The sequence below is a fragment of the Prionailurus bengalensis genome, chromosome A3, assembly GCF_016509475.1.
Source record: "Prionailurus bengalensis isolate Pbe53 chromosome A3, Fcat_Pben_1.1_paternal_pri, whole genome shotgun sequence".
NCBI classification, from domain to species: Eukaryota; Metazoa; Chordata; class Mammalia; order Carnivora; family Felidae; genus Prionailurus; species Prionailurus bengalensis.
Window position 1 is genome coordinate 105,785,358 of NC_057354.1, and position 20,948 is coordinate 105,806,305.

Here is a 20,948-nt window from a genome sequence, read left to right on the forward strand (position 1 = left end):
GTATCCACTGGGGTCTGTCTGGAATGTATCCCCCATGGATAAGGGAGGACTAAGGTACCAAAGTTTAATTGTGATGAAATCTAACTTACCAATATTTTCTTTTATGATAAGTACTTTGTCCTGTGTACAAAAGTTGTACGCAAATCACAAAGATGATTCCTGCATTTTTCTTCTAAAATTTTTATGATTTTAGCTTTTATACTCCATCTAATATATTATCTTTATTTTTTTTAATTTTTATTTATTTAGTAAATAGTAAATTTAGTAAATTTAAGTAATCTCTATACCCAACATGGTGAGAGAGTGAAAGAGAGAGAGAGCATGGGAGAGGCAGAGAGAGAGAGGGAGTGAAAGAATCCCAAGCAGGCTCTACCCTGTCAGCGTGGAGCCCGATGTGGGGCTCGAACTCATGAACCATGAGATCATGACCTGAGCTGAGATCAAGAGTTGATCACTTAACCGACTGAGCCACCCAGGCACCCCCTGTTTGTTCCTTTAAATCAACACAACAAACACAACAATGCACTCACTAATGAAATTTATTATACCATTTATTCAAACATTATCGAATACCTCATGATTAGGCACTAAAGTGATTTTTAAAAAGACAGACACCCCCCCCCCCCCAATCCCTCCTAGCTGGGGAAACAGATAAATTACACAATCATGTCACAGTGTGGTATGTGCTATGCTAGAGGTAAACACTGACTGTTTCAGGGGCATAGGAGAAACCCAGTCATGCTTAGAACCTAAGGTGAGGCTTTCCAAGGGTGGTGATACTTGAGCTTAGATTCGAAAGTCTGGTTGCTGTTAGCCAGGATGGGGGGGTTAGATGTGCAAAGGAAGAGGCATGAGAATGTTTCACATTGCCTGGAACAGATGGTGCAAGGCGGTGAGTGACATGATCTGGAGCCTTGTATGGTGTGATCATGTATTCAGCTTCTATCTGATGATAGTTGGGAGTCAGTAACTCATTACTGGGAGTTGAACATTGCTGCTTTTAGTGCTGCAAATGTTTTGTATCCTTGACTGTAGAATAAGACAGTTAACTTGTTTCAGTAAGACCTAACTTCTGCATATTTTAATAGCCCTATGATTGATTAAATCTTTTGTGTGTATGTTGTTGGAAGTTTTGTGGGAAAAGTATCATTTATGTCCTGATGTTTGCACATGGGAACCTGGTACACAGTAATTAAGCAAAAATAACTCAACCTAAGTTCTGGACTTACTGTTTACCTGTGGTTAGAAAATAGCAAATAAAGGAGAGCCTGGATGGCTTAGTTGGTTAAGTGTCTGACTCTTTTTTTTTTTTTATTATTTTTGAGAGAGAGAGACAGGGTGAGGAGGAGAGAGGGAGACACAGAATCTGAAGTAGGCTCCACACTCTGAGCTGTTAGCACAGAGCCCGATGCAAGGTTCGAACTCATGATCTGCAAGATCGTGACCTGAGCCAAAGCCAGAGGCCTAACTGATTGAGCCACCCAGGCTCCCCAATCCTTTCTGTTGATTTTGGTTCAGGTCGTGATCTCTCAGTTTGTGGGATCGAGCCCCATGTGGGGCTGTACGCAGACAGCACAGAGCCTCTTTGGGATTCTCTTTCTCTCTCTGCCCCTCCACTACTTATGAGTACACACATGCACACACACACTTTCTCTCCTCTCTCAAATAAACTTAAAAAAAAAAATAGCAAATAATGATATTAACATGAAAAACCTCACTTTTGAAAATGTCATTCTTTTGAAATTAATTTTGAGTGGCTTTGCAGGCAAAAACATTTTTGACATCAAAATGATAAAATGCCATTACAGAAAAGAAATGACATCCATTTTTATGAGATGATCTTGTCTGAAGAGGAGGATGGTCTCCTGATGTCACTTCCTGTTTCTTAATTCTTTTACTAATGAATTGCCAATTAAATAAAAAGGGACTAGAACCCATCTAGAGAGTTACATATGGAATGGGAACAGAACAGATTGATTTTCTTACAGTATTTAGATGGATTTGTGTTGTTTGAGGCGGTGGTGAAGGTGCTGGGAGAGATCACTATGCCTGCAGATGAAGGGGGTCCACCTGATGTGGACAGTCAGGTGGCCTGGAAGGGCAGGTGCTGATCCGTTTGGATTTCTATTGCTCTTATCTCTTGGAAGTTTTTTATTTATTTTTTAATTTTATTTTTAATTAAAAAAAATTTTTTTTTAACATTTATTCATTTTTGAGAGACAGAGAGAGACAGAGCAGGGAAGGGGCAGAGAGAGGGAGACACAGAATCTGAAACAGGCTCCAGGCTCAGAGCATTCAGCACAGAGCCTGACGCGGGGCTCGAACTCACGAACTGTGAGATCCTGACCTGAGTTGAAGTCGGACGCTCAACCGACTGAGCTACCAGGCGCCCCCTTGGAAGTTTTTTAGTAGTGAGACTTGTAACCACAGATTGTGGGTCTCTGTACTTGTAATTGTATGTCCACTGAACATGGTAATCTTCTAAAAGCGTATTCCTTAGCAGTTGGTGAAGAGAAGCCGGCCCAATGGTCCTGACTCGGAGAGCCTCGGCTCAGACCAAAATGCAGATGGTTTCTTCACAGTCACAACAGAACTGAGGTCCTTAATTAGAGGGTAATGAACATGAACACTGAAGAAAGTGTTGATGCAATTCTTTACATAATTTCACTCCGAAAAGATGATTTCTGTCTTTCCATCTGTTAGGAAAATGAAGAGAATGGTTCAGAGTGGCCATCTCTTATAGTGAGATTTTTCAGTTTAGGGACAGCCTGGTTCCTCTGCCTCATACATCTCTCCAGGAGGTTTGGGACAGTGATGAATGTCTGTCGAGTGCTGGGCATCTGCTCACATCCTTGTAGCCCGATTCTCTGCCCCTCACTGCCAGCCAGTGGCAGGGTCTTGCTGAAGGCTTCTGGCATCTATCTCCTATCATTTCATTTCATTTCATTCCATTTCACTCCTATCATCTACTAGTTTGGGCCTTCCATGTGTCTTGCCTGTGTCATAGCCTCCTGACTATTTGCACACTCCAGCCATCCCATAAACTCCTGCCTGATGCATATTCCCACAGCCTGCTAGGCCACTTCCCAGCTCACGGTTCTGGCACCATGCCCAGCACATAGTAACCTCTTAAGAAATGCTTATCGAATGAATGAATCCACCTGTTGCCAAATCTTTAATGGGTTCCCTTTGCCTTTAAAGCTGTAACTTTAGGAGGACCTGGGTGGCTCAGTAGGTTAAGTGTCCAACTTTCAGCTCAGGGCATGATTTCTCAGCTCATGAGTTTGAGCTCTGCGTTGGGCTCTGTGTTGTCAACTCAGAGTCTGTGTTGGATCCTCTGTCTGCCCCTCCCCTGCTCATGCGCTTGCTCTCTCTCTCAAAAAAAAAAAAAAAAAAAAAGGCTGTAACTTGTCTATCATAAGCCATCAGCTTCACTGTAAGGCTTCTGTGTACACACCCAGCCATAATTCCCACGTTCATCACCCTGCCCTTCCCACTACACATCTCACTTTGCAACCAGGCGAGGCTCCTGTTCTCTGAGTGCCATGGTGCTTTTCTGATTCTGTGCTTTTTCTGACTTGGCTTGGGTGGCTCAGTTGATTAAGCATCCAACTTATTGACCTTGGCTCTTGGATCACGGTTCATGAGTTTGAGCCCTGTGTCAGGCTCTTTGCTGGCAATGCGGAGCCTGCTTGGGATTGTGTCTCTCCCTCTCTCTGCCCCTCCCCATCTCGTGCTTGCTCTCTCTCTCAAAATAAATAAATAGGGGCCCCTGGGTGGCTCAGTTGGTTAAGTGTCCACCTCTTTGTTTCGGCTTAGGTCATGAACTCACGTTTCATGGGTTTGAGCCCTCTGCACTGATGGTGCGGGGCCTGCTTGGGATTCCCTCTCCCTCTCTCTCTGCCCCTCCCCTGATCACGCCCTCAAAAATAAGTAAACATTGGGGCACCTGGGTGGCTCAGTGGGTTAAGCATCAGACTCTTGATCTCAGCTCAGGTCATGATCTCATGGTTGCATGAGTTCGAGCCCCGCATCAGGCTCTGAATACTGACTGCATGGACAGAATCTGCTTGAGATTCTCTCTCTCTCCCTGTCTCTGCCCTTGCCCTCTCCCCTGAGCTCTCCCTGTCTCTCTCAAAATAAATAAATGAACTTAAAAAAAAATAAAAGATAAACATTGAAAAAAATTAAATAAAAACTTTTTAAAAATCACATGGTTAGTACTTGAATACATTCCAGTTGTGAAAAATTCAACTATTCATGGATGTTTATGGTGAAAAATGGATTCCTACCCTTACAATCCTCTACTTGCCAATTTCCCTCTTCCTCTTGGGATCACCACTGTTAATAATATGATCCCTTGGCTCCTTTCCTGGGTACATATGTACCTATAACATGACATGGTGTATTTAATGCACCAACCTCATAGTCACTTTAATAAATGGTGCCCATGATCATTGCCATCACATAAACTTCAGGCTCCAATTTACCTTTCCATCTTCTTAAATGTAGCTGCTTTTACGTCTGTAGGTTTACCCAGTACTTTCCTGCCTTTGCTTGTCTTTCCATGACAAATTAAATTGCCACTTTTTCAAAGAAGCCTTCCATAGTCCCCTAGGTGAAGGAAAACTTACCTTCTTCTGCTGAACTTCATGTAGTTGATTACAGCATTTACCACTTTCTACCTTTTATATTTGAGTTTATATGGGTAAGGTTGTTGGAGATAGCATGTCTTACCTTTTTACTAAATTAAAAAAAGTTTTTAGACTAAGTTATAGTCTTTCTTTTTCTTCTCCTCCTCCTTCTCGGGTTTACCAGTTTATTGAAGGATGTGATAAAGGATACAAATCAACAGCTAGATGAAGAAATACATAGGGCAATATATGGAGAAAGGGCCAAATCTCCACGTGTTCACAAACTCAGAAGCTCAAAGCTTGAAATTGTATCTTTTTCTAAAAAATGATCTCCGTGCCCAGCATGGGGCTCAAACTCATGATCCTGCGGTCAAGAGTCAGATGCTGTATGTACTGAGCCAGCCAAGCGTCCCCAAACTTGTATCTTTTTTAAAAAACCTTTTTATTTTGAAACAACTTCGGGCTCACAAGAGGTTGCGGAAATAGCATAGAAAGTTCTAGTGTACCCTTCATTGAGCTTTCTCCAGTTAACATCTTATGTAACTATAGTTCTATCTGTAATTCCTCTTTCTAGACCTCTCTGTGGCTCTATAGAGTCTGGCATACAGTAGACACTCATAAGTCTTATTGCATGATGAATGAATTAATGTGCTCATGGACTTAGAATCACAGCCAAGTAATAGATTGTCATCCCAGCCTTACTACAGGACGTTGGATTGCCCTGGCTTGTACGGACCTGTCTCAGGAGACTCAGATCGAGGCCTTGGACATTTCCTGACTCTCTTCATGAACATTTGTTTGACCCACCAGGCAGGGAGGACAAGAAAGGGTTCTGAGATACATGCCCACACCTGGGATTTATTTCAAAATAATACTTGCCGAGGGACGTGGATGCGGGTGTGTGTATGGAAGAATTAGCTATGAGCTGATGGTTGATGGGACTGGGTACGTGGGGGTTCATAACACCATTCTGTCTTCATTTGTCTGTTGAATGGGTCTCGATTTCCTCATCTCGAAAGTTAGCCCCCTCGGCCCCCCTACACACACCGCCACATTGCCAAAGCATCATAACCGTTTCTTCCTTAGGTTTTAGAATCCATCTCTACTAAGTCACACTAGCAGGACAGAGTTCCTAGCAAGATACTCAGGTTCTACTACAGTGCACTTAATTCATGTATTTGGGTTGAACATGGGACTGATTATTATGCCTGACGGAGAAGGTCAGGGTTATTTGTCAATTGCCTGTGATTTTCACAGAAACACACTCTGATGTTTGATGGATTTATATATGGCGAATAGCCCCTTGTCCTGGCAGAGCAGGTACTGTGACCCTTGGATGTATAGTCAAGAATTTGGTTGTTCCTTTGTAGAAGATCACTCGTCCCTATTTGTAAAGAGAAAATGTGGATCTGGTGCCCATGTTGTTAAAATAGAGGACAGAGAAGTGACAGAGGAGAAACTATGCTGTGCAGTTAGGAGGTAGGGCCCCATTTTACTCAGGCAAGGGAGAGAAGTGCATGCTCCTGTGTACTAAGTGGGGAGTAAAGGAGCACGGGCAGCCCAGTGCCTGTGGTCATAGGGAGAAGACGTCCAGCAGCATAATAGCAGCTTCTTTAAACCTCCAGTGAGAGAGCCCAGTCCTGCATAGCCAATCCTCAACTCCCAGGGCCTTTCTATTTATCACTATTCCATATCCTGCCACATATTCTAAAGAAATCGCCATCCAAACACAGGCATGAGTAAGCACAGTAATATCAACGGAGGAACATAAAGTAACAAGTATACATTGATTACAGCAATAAGGAAATACATAGATCCCAGCCAGGACTCAACGTAGTACACAACCAATGAGTATATATTACTTAAACAATTTTTTCCCCCAACATTTATTTATTTTTGAGAGAGAATGAGCATGAGCAGGCGAGGGGCAGAGAGAGAGGGGGACAGAGGGTTCGAAGCCAGCTCTGTGCTTACAGCAGCAAGTCTGATGCGGGGCTTGAACTCACAGTGAGATCATGACCTGAGCTGAAGTCGGACGCTTAACCAACTGAGCCACCCAGTTATTATTATAATAATTATTACTAATATTATGTGTGTGTGTGTGTGTGTGTGTGTGTGTGTGTGTATAGAGAGAGAGAGAGAGAGAGAGAGGGAGTGTGTGGGCAGGGGAGGGGGCAGAGGGAAGGAATTTCAAGCAGGGTCCATGCTCAATGTGGAGCCTGATGCAGGGCTCCAGCCCACCACCCTGTGATCGTGACTTGAGCCAAAATCAAGAATCAGATGCTCAACCGACTGAGCCACCCAGGTGGTCTATGAATATATATTATTAATCTACCATTTATTAGCTGTGTGGCATGAACAAATGACTTCTCTTTGCTTCAGTTTCCTCATTTATAAGTGGTGAAAATAGCAAAACTTACTGCATTTAGTTGTTGTGGATTAATTAGTACATGTATATTTAGAGAAAGATGCTTGGTACTTGAGTGGGCCCGTAATCTGTTTTTATTTATTCTCATTGATCTAGATTGGAAGATAAAAAGATATGAATGGTAGGGATTTTTTTTGGTATGGATTTTTTTAAAGGTAATTAAAGTGCACAAGAAAAATCAAGATTTGTTTTTAAAATTCTGGTATTTTTCCCATTTAACTTATTGTTGTGGGGAAAACTCTTGTAGGGATATAAAAGACATTCTAGGTAATGTGGTGAACATTGATGTGCAGTTTGTTGGAAATTTTTATTACACCATGTATTATTACACTCTCTGTGCCTGTTAGAAATGTGATTGGAAATGCGTTATACATTTAAGTCTGAAAGCTTGGGGTAGGAAGGGTGTGCCCTTTGTGGCGCTCCTGGGGTTGTGCTGGCTGGTTCAAGCTGCTGACAACTCTGTCATGGTGATTGCTCTTCTATTTGGGCATGCTTTTTACTTTTTCTTTAAAAAAAAAAAGTGTTTTTAAATTGGAAAAATAATATGTGCACACAGTCAAGCATTTAACAGTACAAAAGGGATTGAAAGTAAAAAAGTGGGTTTCCATCCTGCATCAGGTTCCCAGGCTCTCTTCCTAGAGGCAGCAACTGGTGTTACCAGTTTCTTGAAGTAGCCTTCCAGAACATGCATGCGTGCATACACATACATTCACACAATTATAGCATGATTATGCACTGTTCTACATCTATACATCTTGAAGAATGTTTCACATCAAAGCTCAGTAATGCACCTTATTCCTTTTCATGCCTACACAGTATAAAGTCCTAAAGTTGCCGATAACTGGGGTGCCTGGGTGACTCAGTCATTTGAGTGTTGGACTGTGCTGACAGCTCGGAGCCTGGAGCCTGCTTCAGATTCTGTGTCTCCCTCTCTCCCTGCCCCTCTCTCGCTCGCACTCTGTCTCTCTCTCTCAAAAAGAAATATTAAAAAAAAATTTTTTTAATAAATTGAACCCTTAAAATCCTATTCCAGTTTAAAGATAATTTGAAGTTATTATGTCAGAAATATACCTGCACCCCCGTGTTTGTTGCAGCATTATTTACAACAGCCAAGACTTGGAAACAATGTGTGTCCATTGACAGATGAACGAATGAAGAAAATGTGGCATATGTAATGGAATATTATTCGTCCATAAAAAAGAAGGAAGTCTTGCCGTTTGTGACAACATGAATGGACCTTGAGGGCATTTTGCTAAGTGAAATAGGTCAGACAAAGAAAGATAAATACTGTATATCTTGGGACACCTGGGTGGCTCAATCGGTTAAGTGTCTAACTCTCGGTTAGCGCTCAGGTCATGATCTTGCGGTTTGTGGGTGGGAGCCCTGGGTCCACCTGCACGCTGACGGTGAGGAGCCTGCTGGGGATTCTCTCTTGCTCTCTCTCTCTCTCTGACTCTCCCATGCTCGTGTTCTCTCTCAAAATAAATAAGTAAACTTAAAAAAAAAACAAACTCTATAATCTTATCTATGGAATCCCAAAAGGCCAAACTTTATAGATAGAACAGTTTGATGGTTGCCAGAGGAGGGGCGTGGGGGTAGGAGAAATGTGGGTGAACGTGTCAAAAGGTACAAACTTCCAGTTAATGATCAGTAGTTCTGGGGATGTGATGTACAGCATGGTGACTATAATCAACGGTACTGTGTTACTGCAGTACCGAAAAGTTGCAAAGAGAGTAGATCTTAAAAGTTCTCATCTTAAAAAATACTTGTAACTGTGAGGTGATGGATGTTAATTAACTTACTGTGGCAATCATTTCGCAGTATATACATAGAGCAAATTGTTGTGTTGTACACCTAAAACTAATGCAATGTTATATATCAGTCATGTCTCAGTAAAACTGGAAAGAAATAGAATAGAAAACATTTTTAAAAGATAATTTAATAGGAAAAAGTTATTGGGATTTGAATTAATACAACATTTTCTTATGTTGTATTATACATTGTGATATTGTTCTTATTTTTAGTATAGCTTTGTTATAATTACATATGTATAGATGTGCATATGCATCTATAAAATGCATAAAATATATAATGTGTATAAAATATATAATGTGTGTGTAATAACTATTTCAGATGGTTCTCTGTTCTCTTGTATGTTCTCTTGTATGTTTGTATAGTTCATTTAGCTTTATCAAGTCAACTATCCAGTAAAAACATTCAGTCATTGGCTGTTCATATATTTTTCTTTTCTCTTTTTTTGTTTTCAAATTTTTTAATGTTTATTTATTTTTGAGAGAGGGAGAGAGAGAGAGACAGAGTGTGAGTGGGGGAGGGGCAGAGAGAGAGAGACAGAATCTGAAGCAGGCTCCAGGCTCTGAGCTGTCAGCACAGAGCCTGACACAGGACCTGAACTGATGGACCGTGAGATCATGACCTGAGCCAAAGTCGGACACTTAACTGACTGAGCCACCCACGTGCCTTTATATTTTTCTTTTCTTTTTCTATTTTATTTTAATTTTTTTAATGTCTGTTCATTTTTGAGAGACAGAGACAGAGCACGAGCAGGGGAGGGGCAGAGAGAGAAGGAGACACAGAATCCGAAGCAGGCTCCAGGCTCTGAGCTGTCAGCACAGAGCCCAACATGTGGCTTGAACTCATGAACCGTGAGATCATGACCTGAGCCGAAGTCGGATGCTTAACCAACTGAGCCGCCGAGGTGCCCCTATTTTCTTAATTGTCCCTGTGGTATTGAATTTGAATCAGGTTCTTCTTGGTGCACATCACAAGAGCAATCACCTTAAATCCTTTTGCGGTAAAGCGGAATAAGTTACCTAGTTAATTAATGACAGGGCCAGCACCATTTTCCCCCCATTTGCCAGCATGGCTCAGTGGTCTGAGGCTCTGGCTCCAGTCTCTAGTAGGTTTGAATCCCACCGCTGCCTTTTTTTTTTTTTTTTTTTTGATTAAAAAAAAAACCCGTAAAATTTACCATTTTAATCATTTTTATATGTACATTTCAGTAGTGTTAGGTATATTCATGTTGTTGTGAAATAGATCTCCAGAACATTTTCATCCTGCAAATCTGAAACTCTGTGCCTATGGAACAATAATTCCTCTTTCTCCTGTCCCCCTAGCCCCTGATAACCACAGTTCTACTTTCTGTTCCTATGAGGTTGACTACTTTAGATGTCATAAAAGGGAAATCATACAGCGTTTGTCTTTTTGTGGCTGAATTTTTTCACGTAGTATAATGTCCTCAAGGTTTATCCATCTTGTAGCATGTGACAGGTTTCCTTCCTTGGCAAGGCTGAATAACTCTCCATTGTATGTATACACCACATTTTGTTTATCCATTCATTGTTTTTATTTTTTATAAATTTTTCTTTCTTTAACATTTATTCATTATTGAGAGACAGAGAGACACAGAGCGTGAGCAGGGGAGGGGTAGAGAGAGAAGAGACACAGAATCTGAAGCCGGCTCCAGGCTCTGAGTTGTCAGCACAGAGCCCGATGCGGGGCTGAAGCTCACAAACTGTGAGATCATGACCTGAGCCGAAGTCGGTTGCTTAACCAACTGAGCAACCTGGGCGCCCCTATCCATTCATTTTTTTTTTTTTTTTTTTTTAGTGTTTATTTTTATTTTTGACAGAGACAGAGAATGAGCGGGGGAGGGGCAGAGAGAAAGGGAGACACAGAATCCAATGCGGGCTCTGTGCTGCTAGTGCAGAGAGGGCTTGAACTCAGTGAACCTCAAGATCATGACCTGTGCTGAAGTCAGACACTTAACCGACTGAGCCACCCAGACACTCCATGTCCTTTGCTAATTTTTTAATTAGGTAATTTGATTTTTGTTGTTGAGTTGTAGGAATTCTTCGTATATCCTGGATTTTGACCCTTTATCAGATATATAATTTGGAAATAACATCCCCCATTCTGTAGTTTGCCTTTTCACTCTGCTCACAGACGGTGTCTTCTGATGCACAAAAGTGTTTAAGTTTGGTATCTTCCCATTTGTCTTTTGGTGTCTCTGCTCTTGGTGTCATATCCAAAAAAATCATTGGCCAAGTCCAATGTCATGAAGTTATTTCCCTATGTTTTCTTTTAGGAGTTTCATAGTTTGAGGTCTATAGTCCATTTTTGAGTTCATTTTTGTGTATGGTATAATACAAGGGTCCAATTGAATGGATGTTTTTGATGGTGTGCTTCAATTATCCCTTAAGGGTCCAGAAGAACCAGAAGGCTTCTTGTGCCTGTGGAGTGGCCATCCCAGGCTCTTGAGTTCGATCAAAGTTATTTACGTCATACTGGACAAACATCTGTTGAGTACATGCTAAGTGTCTGATGGGTCTGGGAAATAAGAGAAGGAGATAACAAAAACAGTAAAATAACAACTAGAATAAAGATAATAAAATAATAAAAAATTCACATCTCTGGGGTGATGTGAATGCTCTGCATCTCTATAGGAGTTTAGATTATAGAGGCTATGCATTTGTCAAAACTCCGTGAATGTACACTTAGGGTTTATGCATTTCATTGCATGTGAAGTTTACATAAAAAAAAGAGACAAATATTGAACTCTAGTTGATGATAAGCACTTTGAAGTTTTTAGAGGCAAGTGCATTTCCCTCTTTAAAAAAAAGAAAAAAGATATTTTCATCCTGCAAATCTGGAACTCTGTGCCTATGGTGGCGCCTGGATGGCTCAGTTGGTTGAGCGTCCAACTTCGGCTCGCGTCATGATCTCACCGTTCTTGGGTTCGAGCCCAGTGTCAGGGTCTGTGCTGACGGCTCAGAGCCCGGAGCCTGCTTTAGATTCTGTCTCTGTCTCTGTCTCTTTCTCTATCCCTCCCCTGCTTATGTGCTCTCTCTCTCCCTCTCTCCCTCTCTCAAAAATAAGCAAACATTTAAAAATCAATCAAAATACAAAAAGTAATAGATGCGTAGAGAGGTTAATAGGTGATAAGCAAGTATATTTAAAGTGAATTTGCTCCCTGCTTGACATGCTTCATAGTAAAATGTTGACGAAAGAAGATGAGCAGGTGGTACACAGAGACTTACCTTTACCCCACAGAGCATAGTTAATGGCCACATGGGTTTTGTCAGGGTGGGAGGGTGAGCGGTAGAACTGGTTAGTACTGAAAGCATCTGCTCCCTTTTGGAACCTCTGGACAGATGTGCCTGCTATCACGGGGGATCAGTTGAATGACTGATGCTAGCCAGCAATTGGCTGTGGTGCTCCAGTACCTACAGGAAGGAATATGTTTTACGTTGTAACTTAAGGTACAATTATATGTAACCAAAGCAAACATTTCATAGAACTATACTTTGCACTCTGATGTTTGCTATTCAATTTCTGGAAGAAAAAAAAAAAAGGCCAGTTTTGATCCATTAACGGGTTAAGCACTGACAGTTTGAAAAATGCTCTAACACATAAACCATGGAGACCGAAAGATTGACACACATCATTTCACGTTCACAGCGAACGTTGACATCAAAATCGTTAGCATCTTTAAATGTTTCTTAGAGCTTCAAAGCCCAGGGGAGCTGGGTCTCCTTACACATGCCACTATAATCTCAGTTGTGTGACCTTGGGAAAGATGTTTAAATTTTCAGGCTCAGTTTCATCACCTGGAAAATGGAGATATTAGGGGAAATGCACACTTCATAGCCCTCTAGAAAAGGATTCAATGAGGTGATGTCTGTAAAGTGCTTAGCACAGTGCCCAGCGTTGAAAGGCTCCAACAGGTGGTGAATATTTTTATTAGCCATGAATTCACGAACTTCTGTGTTTGGGCCTCAAAAGAAATCAAAAGGGGCTTCAGTGGAATATGGTGTCCCTCGGTGTCTTCTTTAGTTCTTTTTTCCCGTTTGTTTTTTATAGAAGTAACCTTTTGGAAGTACCCACTTGTTGGCTGTAGCTAGCACTCAGTAAAACAGTACTCCGTTTTCCAGCAGTTGGTGGTGGTGGCTTTGGCGAGAATGCCATTTGGAAACATGGGGAGTTTTGGCAGGCTTTGTCGTGTTTGTTGTTGGAGACTGCCTTGGCATAGTCCTGGGTGAAGGAGGGATGCCTGGGGTTTCTCACTGATTCATCCCTTTGGCAGAGAATTCTGGATAAACTGCATCTGATTTGGGGGGGTGGGCAGGAAGAGCCCAGAGGGCCTCATTACAAAGGAGTTTACCTCTTTGAAGTTCCCTTACCGACAGTTTATTCTACACCATTTCGATTTCCTCCTTTTTAATCCGAACAACTTTGGCTCCTGGTGGAAATAATTAGAACACGTGCTGGTATTTTTGGCACAATTGGCATTTTTGCTTTTCTTAATTTAGTGGAATGTGAGGGTTTTATTGCTGGGAGGGCCCTTGCAAGACCACTGTGAGTCTGCCGCTTGATAGGCCCCTTCGGCAGGCCTTTGGCAACAGGTGGGGCACTCCTGGTCCTGTGTGGCTAGAGGAGAGACACAGTACTTTAGCTGTAGGACTGGGGCGTTTTAACCACAGCCAACCTGAGAAAATGATCGCTATCACCACTGTGTGCTGCTGCAGTCTCTCTTTTAAAAAAAAAAAAAAATTTTTTTTTTTAATGTTTATTTATTTTTGACAGAGACAGAATGCGAGTGGATTAGGGGCAGAGGGAGAGGGAGACACAGAAGCAAAAGCGGACTCTAGGCTCTGACCTGTCAGCACAGAGCCCGACGCGGGGCTTGAACTCACAAACCGTGAGATCATGACCTGAGCCAAGGTCGGACGCTCAACCGACTGAGCCACCCAGGCGCCCCTGCAGTCTCTTTTGAGTATGCATCTTCCTACTTACTGTATTTACCAGCTTATTACCTAGAATAGCAGCCAATTTAGCAATCTCAGTGGCTTAACACAACCAAGATTTATTTGTTGCTCACATATCATATCCAATCACAGTCAGGGTGGAGAATGTCTGTCTTTCTCTATACAGACACTCAGGGGCTTGGGCTGATAGGGGCCCCAACCATCTTGTAGCCATTTAGGGGGACTCATGACTTCCAGGTTGCCATGGAAGGGAAGAGAATCAGCATTTACTCTTCAGTGTTTTTGCCTAGAAGTGATAGAGTCATTTTGCTCATAGTTCATTGGTCCATACTGGTCGTATGACTCTGCCTAACTGCAGGGGGACTGGAAATATGGGGGAACCTATGGAATATTCGATGAGCATTACCAAGGAGAGGTGATATGTGGTATTATGTGTGTTAAAACTATATATTGAGGGGCACCTGGGTGGCTAAGTCGGTTGAGCATCTGACTTTGGCTCAGGTCATGATCTCACAGTTTGTGAGTTCAAGCCCCGCGTTGGACTCACTGCTGTCAGCCTGTCAGAGCAGAGCAGGCTTTGGATCCTCTGTCTCCCTCTCTCTGCCTGCCCCTCCCCCACTTTCACTCTCCCCAAAATAAATGAATATTAAAAAAGAAACTACATATTGAAAAAATGCAGCTTCCGGTTTTCTAGATCTGCCAAGTTTCATTTAATCTCCCAATTTTCTAAGCCTCCAGGTTCAAAGAGGCCACCATGGCAGGAGCTTTTACTGATGGCCTGGTAGGGACAGGGAAGCTGCTGCCAATTGCAGAGTTATGGGATTCATGAGCAGAGCAGCAGATAATATACAACAGGGAAATGGCGGGGGCAACTGTGACTTCTGCTGACTTGGTGTGGTTACTTTGTGTGGTAGGCTGAAAAATCCTCCCCCCTTTCTTTACCCCATAGATAGCAGGTCCTGATCCCTGGAGCCAGTGGGTGTTACCTATATGGCATCAGGGGTTTCGCAGATTGATTAGATTAAGGATCTTGAGTTGGGGGTTATCCTGGATTAGCCCAGTGGGCCCTGAATGCTGTCACATGTATCCTCATGAGAAGGGAGCAGAGGGATTTGACACTCTGACAGAAGAGGAGGAGGCAGTGGACTATGGAGGCAGAGACTAGAGTGACATGGCTACAAGCCAAGGAATGCCCACAGCCATCAGAAGCTGGAAGAGGCAAGGAGTGGATTCTCCTCTAGAGCCTCCAAAGGGATTGTGGCCCAGTAACTGGGGGATGGGGCAAGAGTGAAGATTTTCTTTCCATACTCTCTTTTTTCTTTCTTTCTTTCTTTTTTTTTTTTTTTTTTAATGTTTATTCATTTTTGAGAGAGAGAGAGAGAGAGCACGCACGAGTTGGGAGGGGGAGAGATAATCCTAAACAGGCTTTGTGCTTGTCAGTGCAGAGCCTTACATGGGCCTGGAACCCACGAACCATGAGATCATGACCTGAACCGAAGTCCAGAGTCAGTCACTCAACTGACTGAGCTACCCAGGCGCCCCTCCTTACTCTGTTTTCTCCTCTTTTAAATTTAAACCATGTGAATCTACTACCTATTCAAAAGAAAGCAAATAAAATTAACCTTTACAGTTCTGCCAACCCTACAGGAGGGGACCATGGTTCATTTTATTGTGATCTTGTGGAATGCACAACTTGTGATCTGTGGAATGCACTTGTCATTCTTTTCAGAATGTTGCCCCCTGGGCCCTCCCATCCCACCTACTCCAATTTCTTTGCTCTCTCTTCTGGTGTTCGGGGGGTGAGTCAGTGGCAGGAAAGAATTATGTGGAGAAAAATAAATGATGCTGTAATAATTACAACTTTTGCTTAGAGTTTCAAAAGGTAATTTGATTAAAAATTACCTCAGAATTACCTCCCTTTCTGGATCAAGGCTTCCAAAACAGTGTGCTGAGATTTAATTTCCTCAGCCTTGAGGAGTGCAGGCGAGGGCCAGGGTAGCCAGAGCCCATTCCCCCCCCCCCCCCCCCGGCTGGTGGCTTCTACTTCGAGAATACTGCCCGTTGCTGACAGTGTGCTATGTAAATATTATTATTTTCAATGTGCGCAGTGATGTGGAAAGGTTGGTAAATACTGCTCTAGGTAAACTGTGGCCTTATATTTTAGAATACGTGTTGCATAAAACCAGCTATGGAAAACAAACAAACAAACTTGCTGGATCTTTGGGGAAAATTTAGTGATCGTTTTGCTCCAGTGCAGGAGTCCTTAGCCTTTTTTCCACCACGACCCTTGTGATGAGGATGGTCATGACCCGGTGGCCATCCTGGTGAGGGCACTGGCACTTTTGCATAGCCCAAAAAGCTGGCTCGGCTTCAGTGTTTCCCACACAAGCTCATAGGAAATGAAAGTAGAGTAACATTTTAGGAAATGATCTTGAGCTCACTCTTATTTACCAAGAAATGAATTGATGAAAACTTGGATATGTCCACCATCTGTAGGAACAAAGGCATTCTGACCCACATCATAAGTGACGTCACAGTTGGGAACAACTGTCCTCACAGCGTAAGTAACATTTCATATTGTGGCTAGCTGCATATAAGGTAATTTTAAAACAACAAATAAGAGATCAAGTTTTTTAAAGAATTGGTGACAAGCAAAAAAAAAAAAAGAAAAGAAAAATAGTGGTACCACATGCAGTATATAAATAGAAACTTTATCAAGTTCAATTTTCATTTGAATTATATTTGTTGTTCTGTTGTGTCCTGGTGGGTCTGATGATGTTGGTAATGCTGTCTGTTCTTTATGTTTTCTGGAAAAAGTAACTGAATTAGTATGTCAATGTAGTATTATCTGAAGATATCTAAGAGCTGTTAAAATGCTTAAAAATAAAATGATCAATTCTCCCTTTGTTCTCTTGACAGGATAATTGAAGCTATCTGCATAGGTTGGTTCACTGCAGAGTGCATCGTGAGGTTCATCGTCTCCAAAAACAAGTGTGAGTTTGTCAAGAGACCCCTGAACATCATTGATTTACTGGCAATCACTCCGTATTACATCTCCGTGTTAATGACAGTATTTACAGGCGAGAACTCTCAACTCCAGAGGGCTGGAGTCACCTTGAGGGTGCTTAGAATGATGAGGATTTTTTGGGTGATTAAGCTTGCCCGTCACTTCATTGGTCTCCAGACACTTGGTTTGACTCTCAAACGATGTTATCGAGAGATGGTTATGTTACTTGTCTTCATTTGTGTTGCCATGGCAATCTTTAGTGCACTTTCTCAGCTTCTTGAACATGGGTTGGACCTGGAAACATCCAACAAGGACTTCGCCAGCATCCCTGCTGCCTGCTGGTGGGTGATTATCTCTATGACTACAGTTGGCTATGGAGATATGTATCCTATCACCATGCCCGGAAGAATTCTTGGAGGAGTTTGTGTTGTCAGTGGGATTGTTCTCTTGGCATTACCTATCACTTTTATCTACCATAGCTTCGTGCAGTGTTACCATGAGCTCAAGTTTAGATCAGCTAGATATAGTAGAAGCCTCTCTGCTGAGTTCCTAAATTAATGCATTGCAAATCAATTCTTGCACACACTTCGTTTGATAGAAAGAGTTGACTCTCCTTCTTAGTCATCATGTGCTTCTTGCTGGGTGAGTGCTGCAGTGGTACTACTGTCCTGTTGGTAGGGTAAAAATTACCCTTCCCAGCTGAAGGGATGAAAAAATGTACTGATAATGGAGTAAGTAGGATTGAGACCGTGAAGGGAAAACAATGACTCCTAGAATAAATTTTAGGACCTTATTTTATTTATGCCTGTCTTCTTCTTGCCTTGAACAATTACACTTTTTGTGTTTGTTTTAAAGTATAGTATTTGAACGTTTTAAAGCCAAAAGGTACCATTTTCCAAATGTTTTCCCATCTTATGAAATTCAGAAGAAGCTTGGAAGTTACAGTGTTTTTTTTTGTTGGAGAGTAACATTTTTATTTCTAAATGTTTTATAATCTCTCATATCAATGTCAGAAGTATCCTGGAAACATATGTCACATGCAGGAACTGTTTAACAAATACTTTAAAAATTTGGCCAAATTTTAAACTGTATAATGGAGCTAGATATGAGCAAGGATAGTATTTGAAAAACTTTCCTAGCATATTTCTCAATTCCTTGATTTATTTTTGTTTCTGTTATTCACCTTATCATACAGCTTTACGGAAGCTTGAGCATGTTTTCTTTTTTCCGTTTTGGATTTCTTTTATCTTTTTACTGAAGTGACTCAACAGAGTATTTCAGAATGAGGGGAGCTTGTATTGTTTTAGCATTTTATTGGAGTTCATTTTACTTGAATTCATTCACTGCTGTTACTAGGTGATAATTGTCCTAACATTCAGATGTCCAAACAAGAATATTTCCAACATAGGAATGATAATAGAAATAGTTTGATATTACAACCCATATTTATCTACTTCTCTTAATTTTTTTCCGTGGGTTTAATAAGACTTAGCAGATGAAAGGATGTTTATGTAGCCTTTTTATACCAAAGTCATATTTAGATGTTGTCACGGGATTATCATAAAAAGAGAAATTAAATATTTCCTTACTCTTGGTTGCTATGTAGCTAAGCCAGTTTTAAGCCAGCTAAAAGCAGTGAATACATAATTGTTTGATCTGAGCTTCACCATGTTGAATTGCAGCTACACCAAAACTTCTTGTAACAATATTGAATAATATGCCACATTAATCTGGGTAGATTATTAGGATTAGATAATATAAAACTGTTGACTGTTTAGTGCTAAAATTTAGCAATATGAATTAAGATTTTGCTTTGTTAACCAGTTGCCGTAAAGAAGTTAATATATAAACACAAAAAATTAAAGTCATAGATTCACAAATAATTTAATGTTATAGACTGCAATTTAGTGGGAGTGGAGAGGGTGGGTGGAGAGGAGATGGGGCCTGGATATATTTCTTACAGAACAGAAGTGTTCATTAAAAGACTATTAGCTATCATCTAGTTCAAACGTCAACTAGCACAAGTAGACAACCAGGGCAAGAGAGGATATGACTGTGGAGGAATGAGGGCCCAAACCTGGATGTCTGAAAACCTACTTAGCCCAGCAGCTTATTCTTAACACATGTTTAGGGTTTGAGAAAAGCCTCAAGAAGCCACACTTCTTTGCCATTGCCGTTGCTGGGGTAATAGCAAAACCATTCCTTTTCCCTAATTTCTGAGTTTATGTGACATTTTGGCCATGAAAAGAATCTCACCCCATCTTTTTTACCATTGCACACTGCTATGCTGCTTATTATATACTCAAATTCTGTTATTTATTGTCTACTTATTGTATTTTAATATATTTGAAATAAATGGCATGGATTTATTTTTTCTTACCTATTTGATTAAGGCCTTGTGGTTCATGCGAATAATATGCAGATGAAAGCATCCCCATATTACCAATAAAAATATGGCAGCCATCCATTTTGCTGGCACTGGGAAGCCTTCATGGAAGTATGTCTTATGTCCCCAAATAAATTATAATTATCTTGAGGGCTGGGGCCCTCTTTCCGGCACACACCTTCATAGCCCCACAGTGTCTGTGACAGATTTGGGCACATGCTATCGTTGACTGATTTGGGGGGAGAGATTTCTGTGTGAAGAGGCAAGGAGAAGCCCACACCCACAAGTGCACATGTAGAGCCGCATGTGTGAACACACGCACAGACTTTGAGGCTGCCCTTAAGGAACAAGAAATCTCCTGTTGGTGGTGACAGACCAAGGACGTCTAGTGCCTAATCCAGCTACCCATTTACTAAGAATGGTGATAAGAAATTATAGAATACTTCATGAGTTAAGAGACTATATCATGGACATTGTAATTTTTGAGGAACAGAGGCATTTTTCTTGAAACTTTTCCCTGAATGTTACTGCTTTTAAAAAAGCCATTCAGTAGGACGATTTTTTAGTTGTGCATTTGGACGTTTCTCATAACTCCATCGTCACAGCACAGATACTTTCATTAGGATCTGTGTTAATACCAGTAAGTCAGATGTTATCCTAAATTATTAGAATGCTCAGTGAGGAAAGAGGAAACCCGAATGTTGGTTCTCGTTTTACCACATGTGAGATTGTAACTTAATCTTAGGTATATCTTGTTTTGTATCCTCTAAGATGGTGGGTTTTTTTCCAGATTAAAGATACAAATTACAGAATGCCTTTAAAAGCGAACATACTCTTAACAATCCAAGGCCTTATTTATCTTTTTCTTTTATGGCTCTTTTGTACTGTGGGTTGCTGGTTGAAACTGGCATTTGCATTTGCTTGGCTCTTGGTTTTCGCAGTTACTTGTCACCACACATTTGTAAGTTCTTCCTTTCTTAAAAATGTAGAAATACGTTCTTTCACAGTGGCTGTCAGTAAGTCAAAGTAGTATTCTGTTTTTAAGTTTGGGTCCAGATGTCTTCCTTAGGTCTCCTGTGACCTGGGAGGTGGGGAAGATGGGGTTACATTGGATATTGGTGTTGGAAGGATTTCCTTTGTTGGCTTGATATTTTCTAAAAGCAGCTTATTTTTCCTCTTTGTTATAGAAATGAAAAATAAAAAACTGAAACCTCCTAGCTGTGCTTCACTATTAAGCTTCTGTAACCCCAAACTTCATACATAGCTTCACAAAATATTTCCAGAGCTCTCCGATCCTACATAAATGTACATTCACTTATAGTATGCAACATACAGTCCAAACAAATATGGTGTAAATATTTCATAGCGTGACAGTAAATTAGAACTAAAGGGCCCTAGGGGTCAGTTAAGCATCCGACTTCAGCTCAGGTCATGATCTCATGGTTCGTGGGTTTGAGCCCCACATCAGGCTCTGTGCTGACAGCTCGGAGCCTGGAGCCTGCTTCGGATTCTGAGTCTCCGTCTCTCTCTGCCCCTCCCCCGCTCATGCTCTGTCTCTCTCTCAAAAATAAATAAACATTAAGGGGCGCCTGGGTGGCGCAGTCGGTTAGGCATCCGACTTCAACCAGGTCACGATCTTGCGGTCTGTGAGTTCGAGCCCCGCGTCAGGCTCTGGGCTGATGGCTCGGAGCCTGTTTCCTATTCTGTG

At 41.5% G+C, this 20,948-nt stretch overlaps 1 protein-coding gene across 2 annotated transcripts in view; it reads left to right on the forward strand.

Moving 5' to 3' along the window:
• Positions 1 to 20,457, forward strand: part of KCNG3 (potassium voltage-gated channel modifier subfamily G member 3) — a 44,768-nt gene extending 24,311 nt beyond the window's left edge. For both annotated transcript variants that reach the window (XM_043604071.1, XM_043604072.1), the window contains exon 2: positions 16,767 to 20,457. In XM_043604071.1, the coding sequence (XP_043460006.1) occupies positions 16,767 to 17,412 (646 nt within the window). In that variant the 3' untranslated portion in view covers positions 17,413 to 20,457. The remainder of the gene's footprint in view (positions 1 to 16,766) is intronic.
• Positions 20,458 to 20,948: the final 491 nt, after the last annotated feature.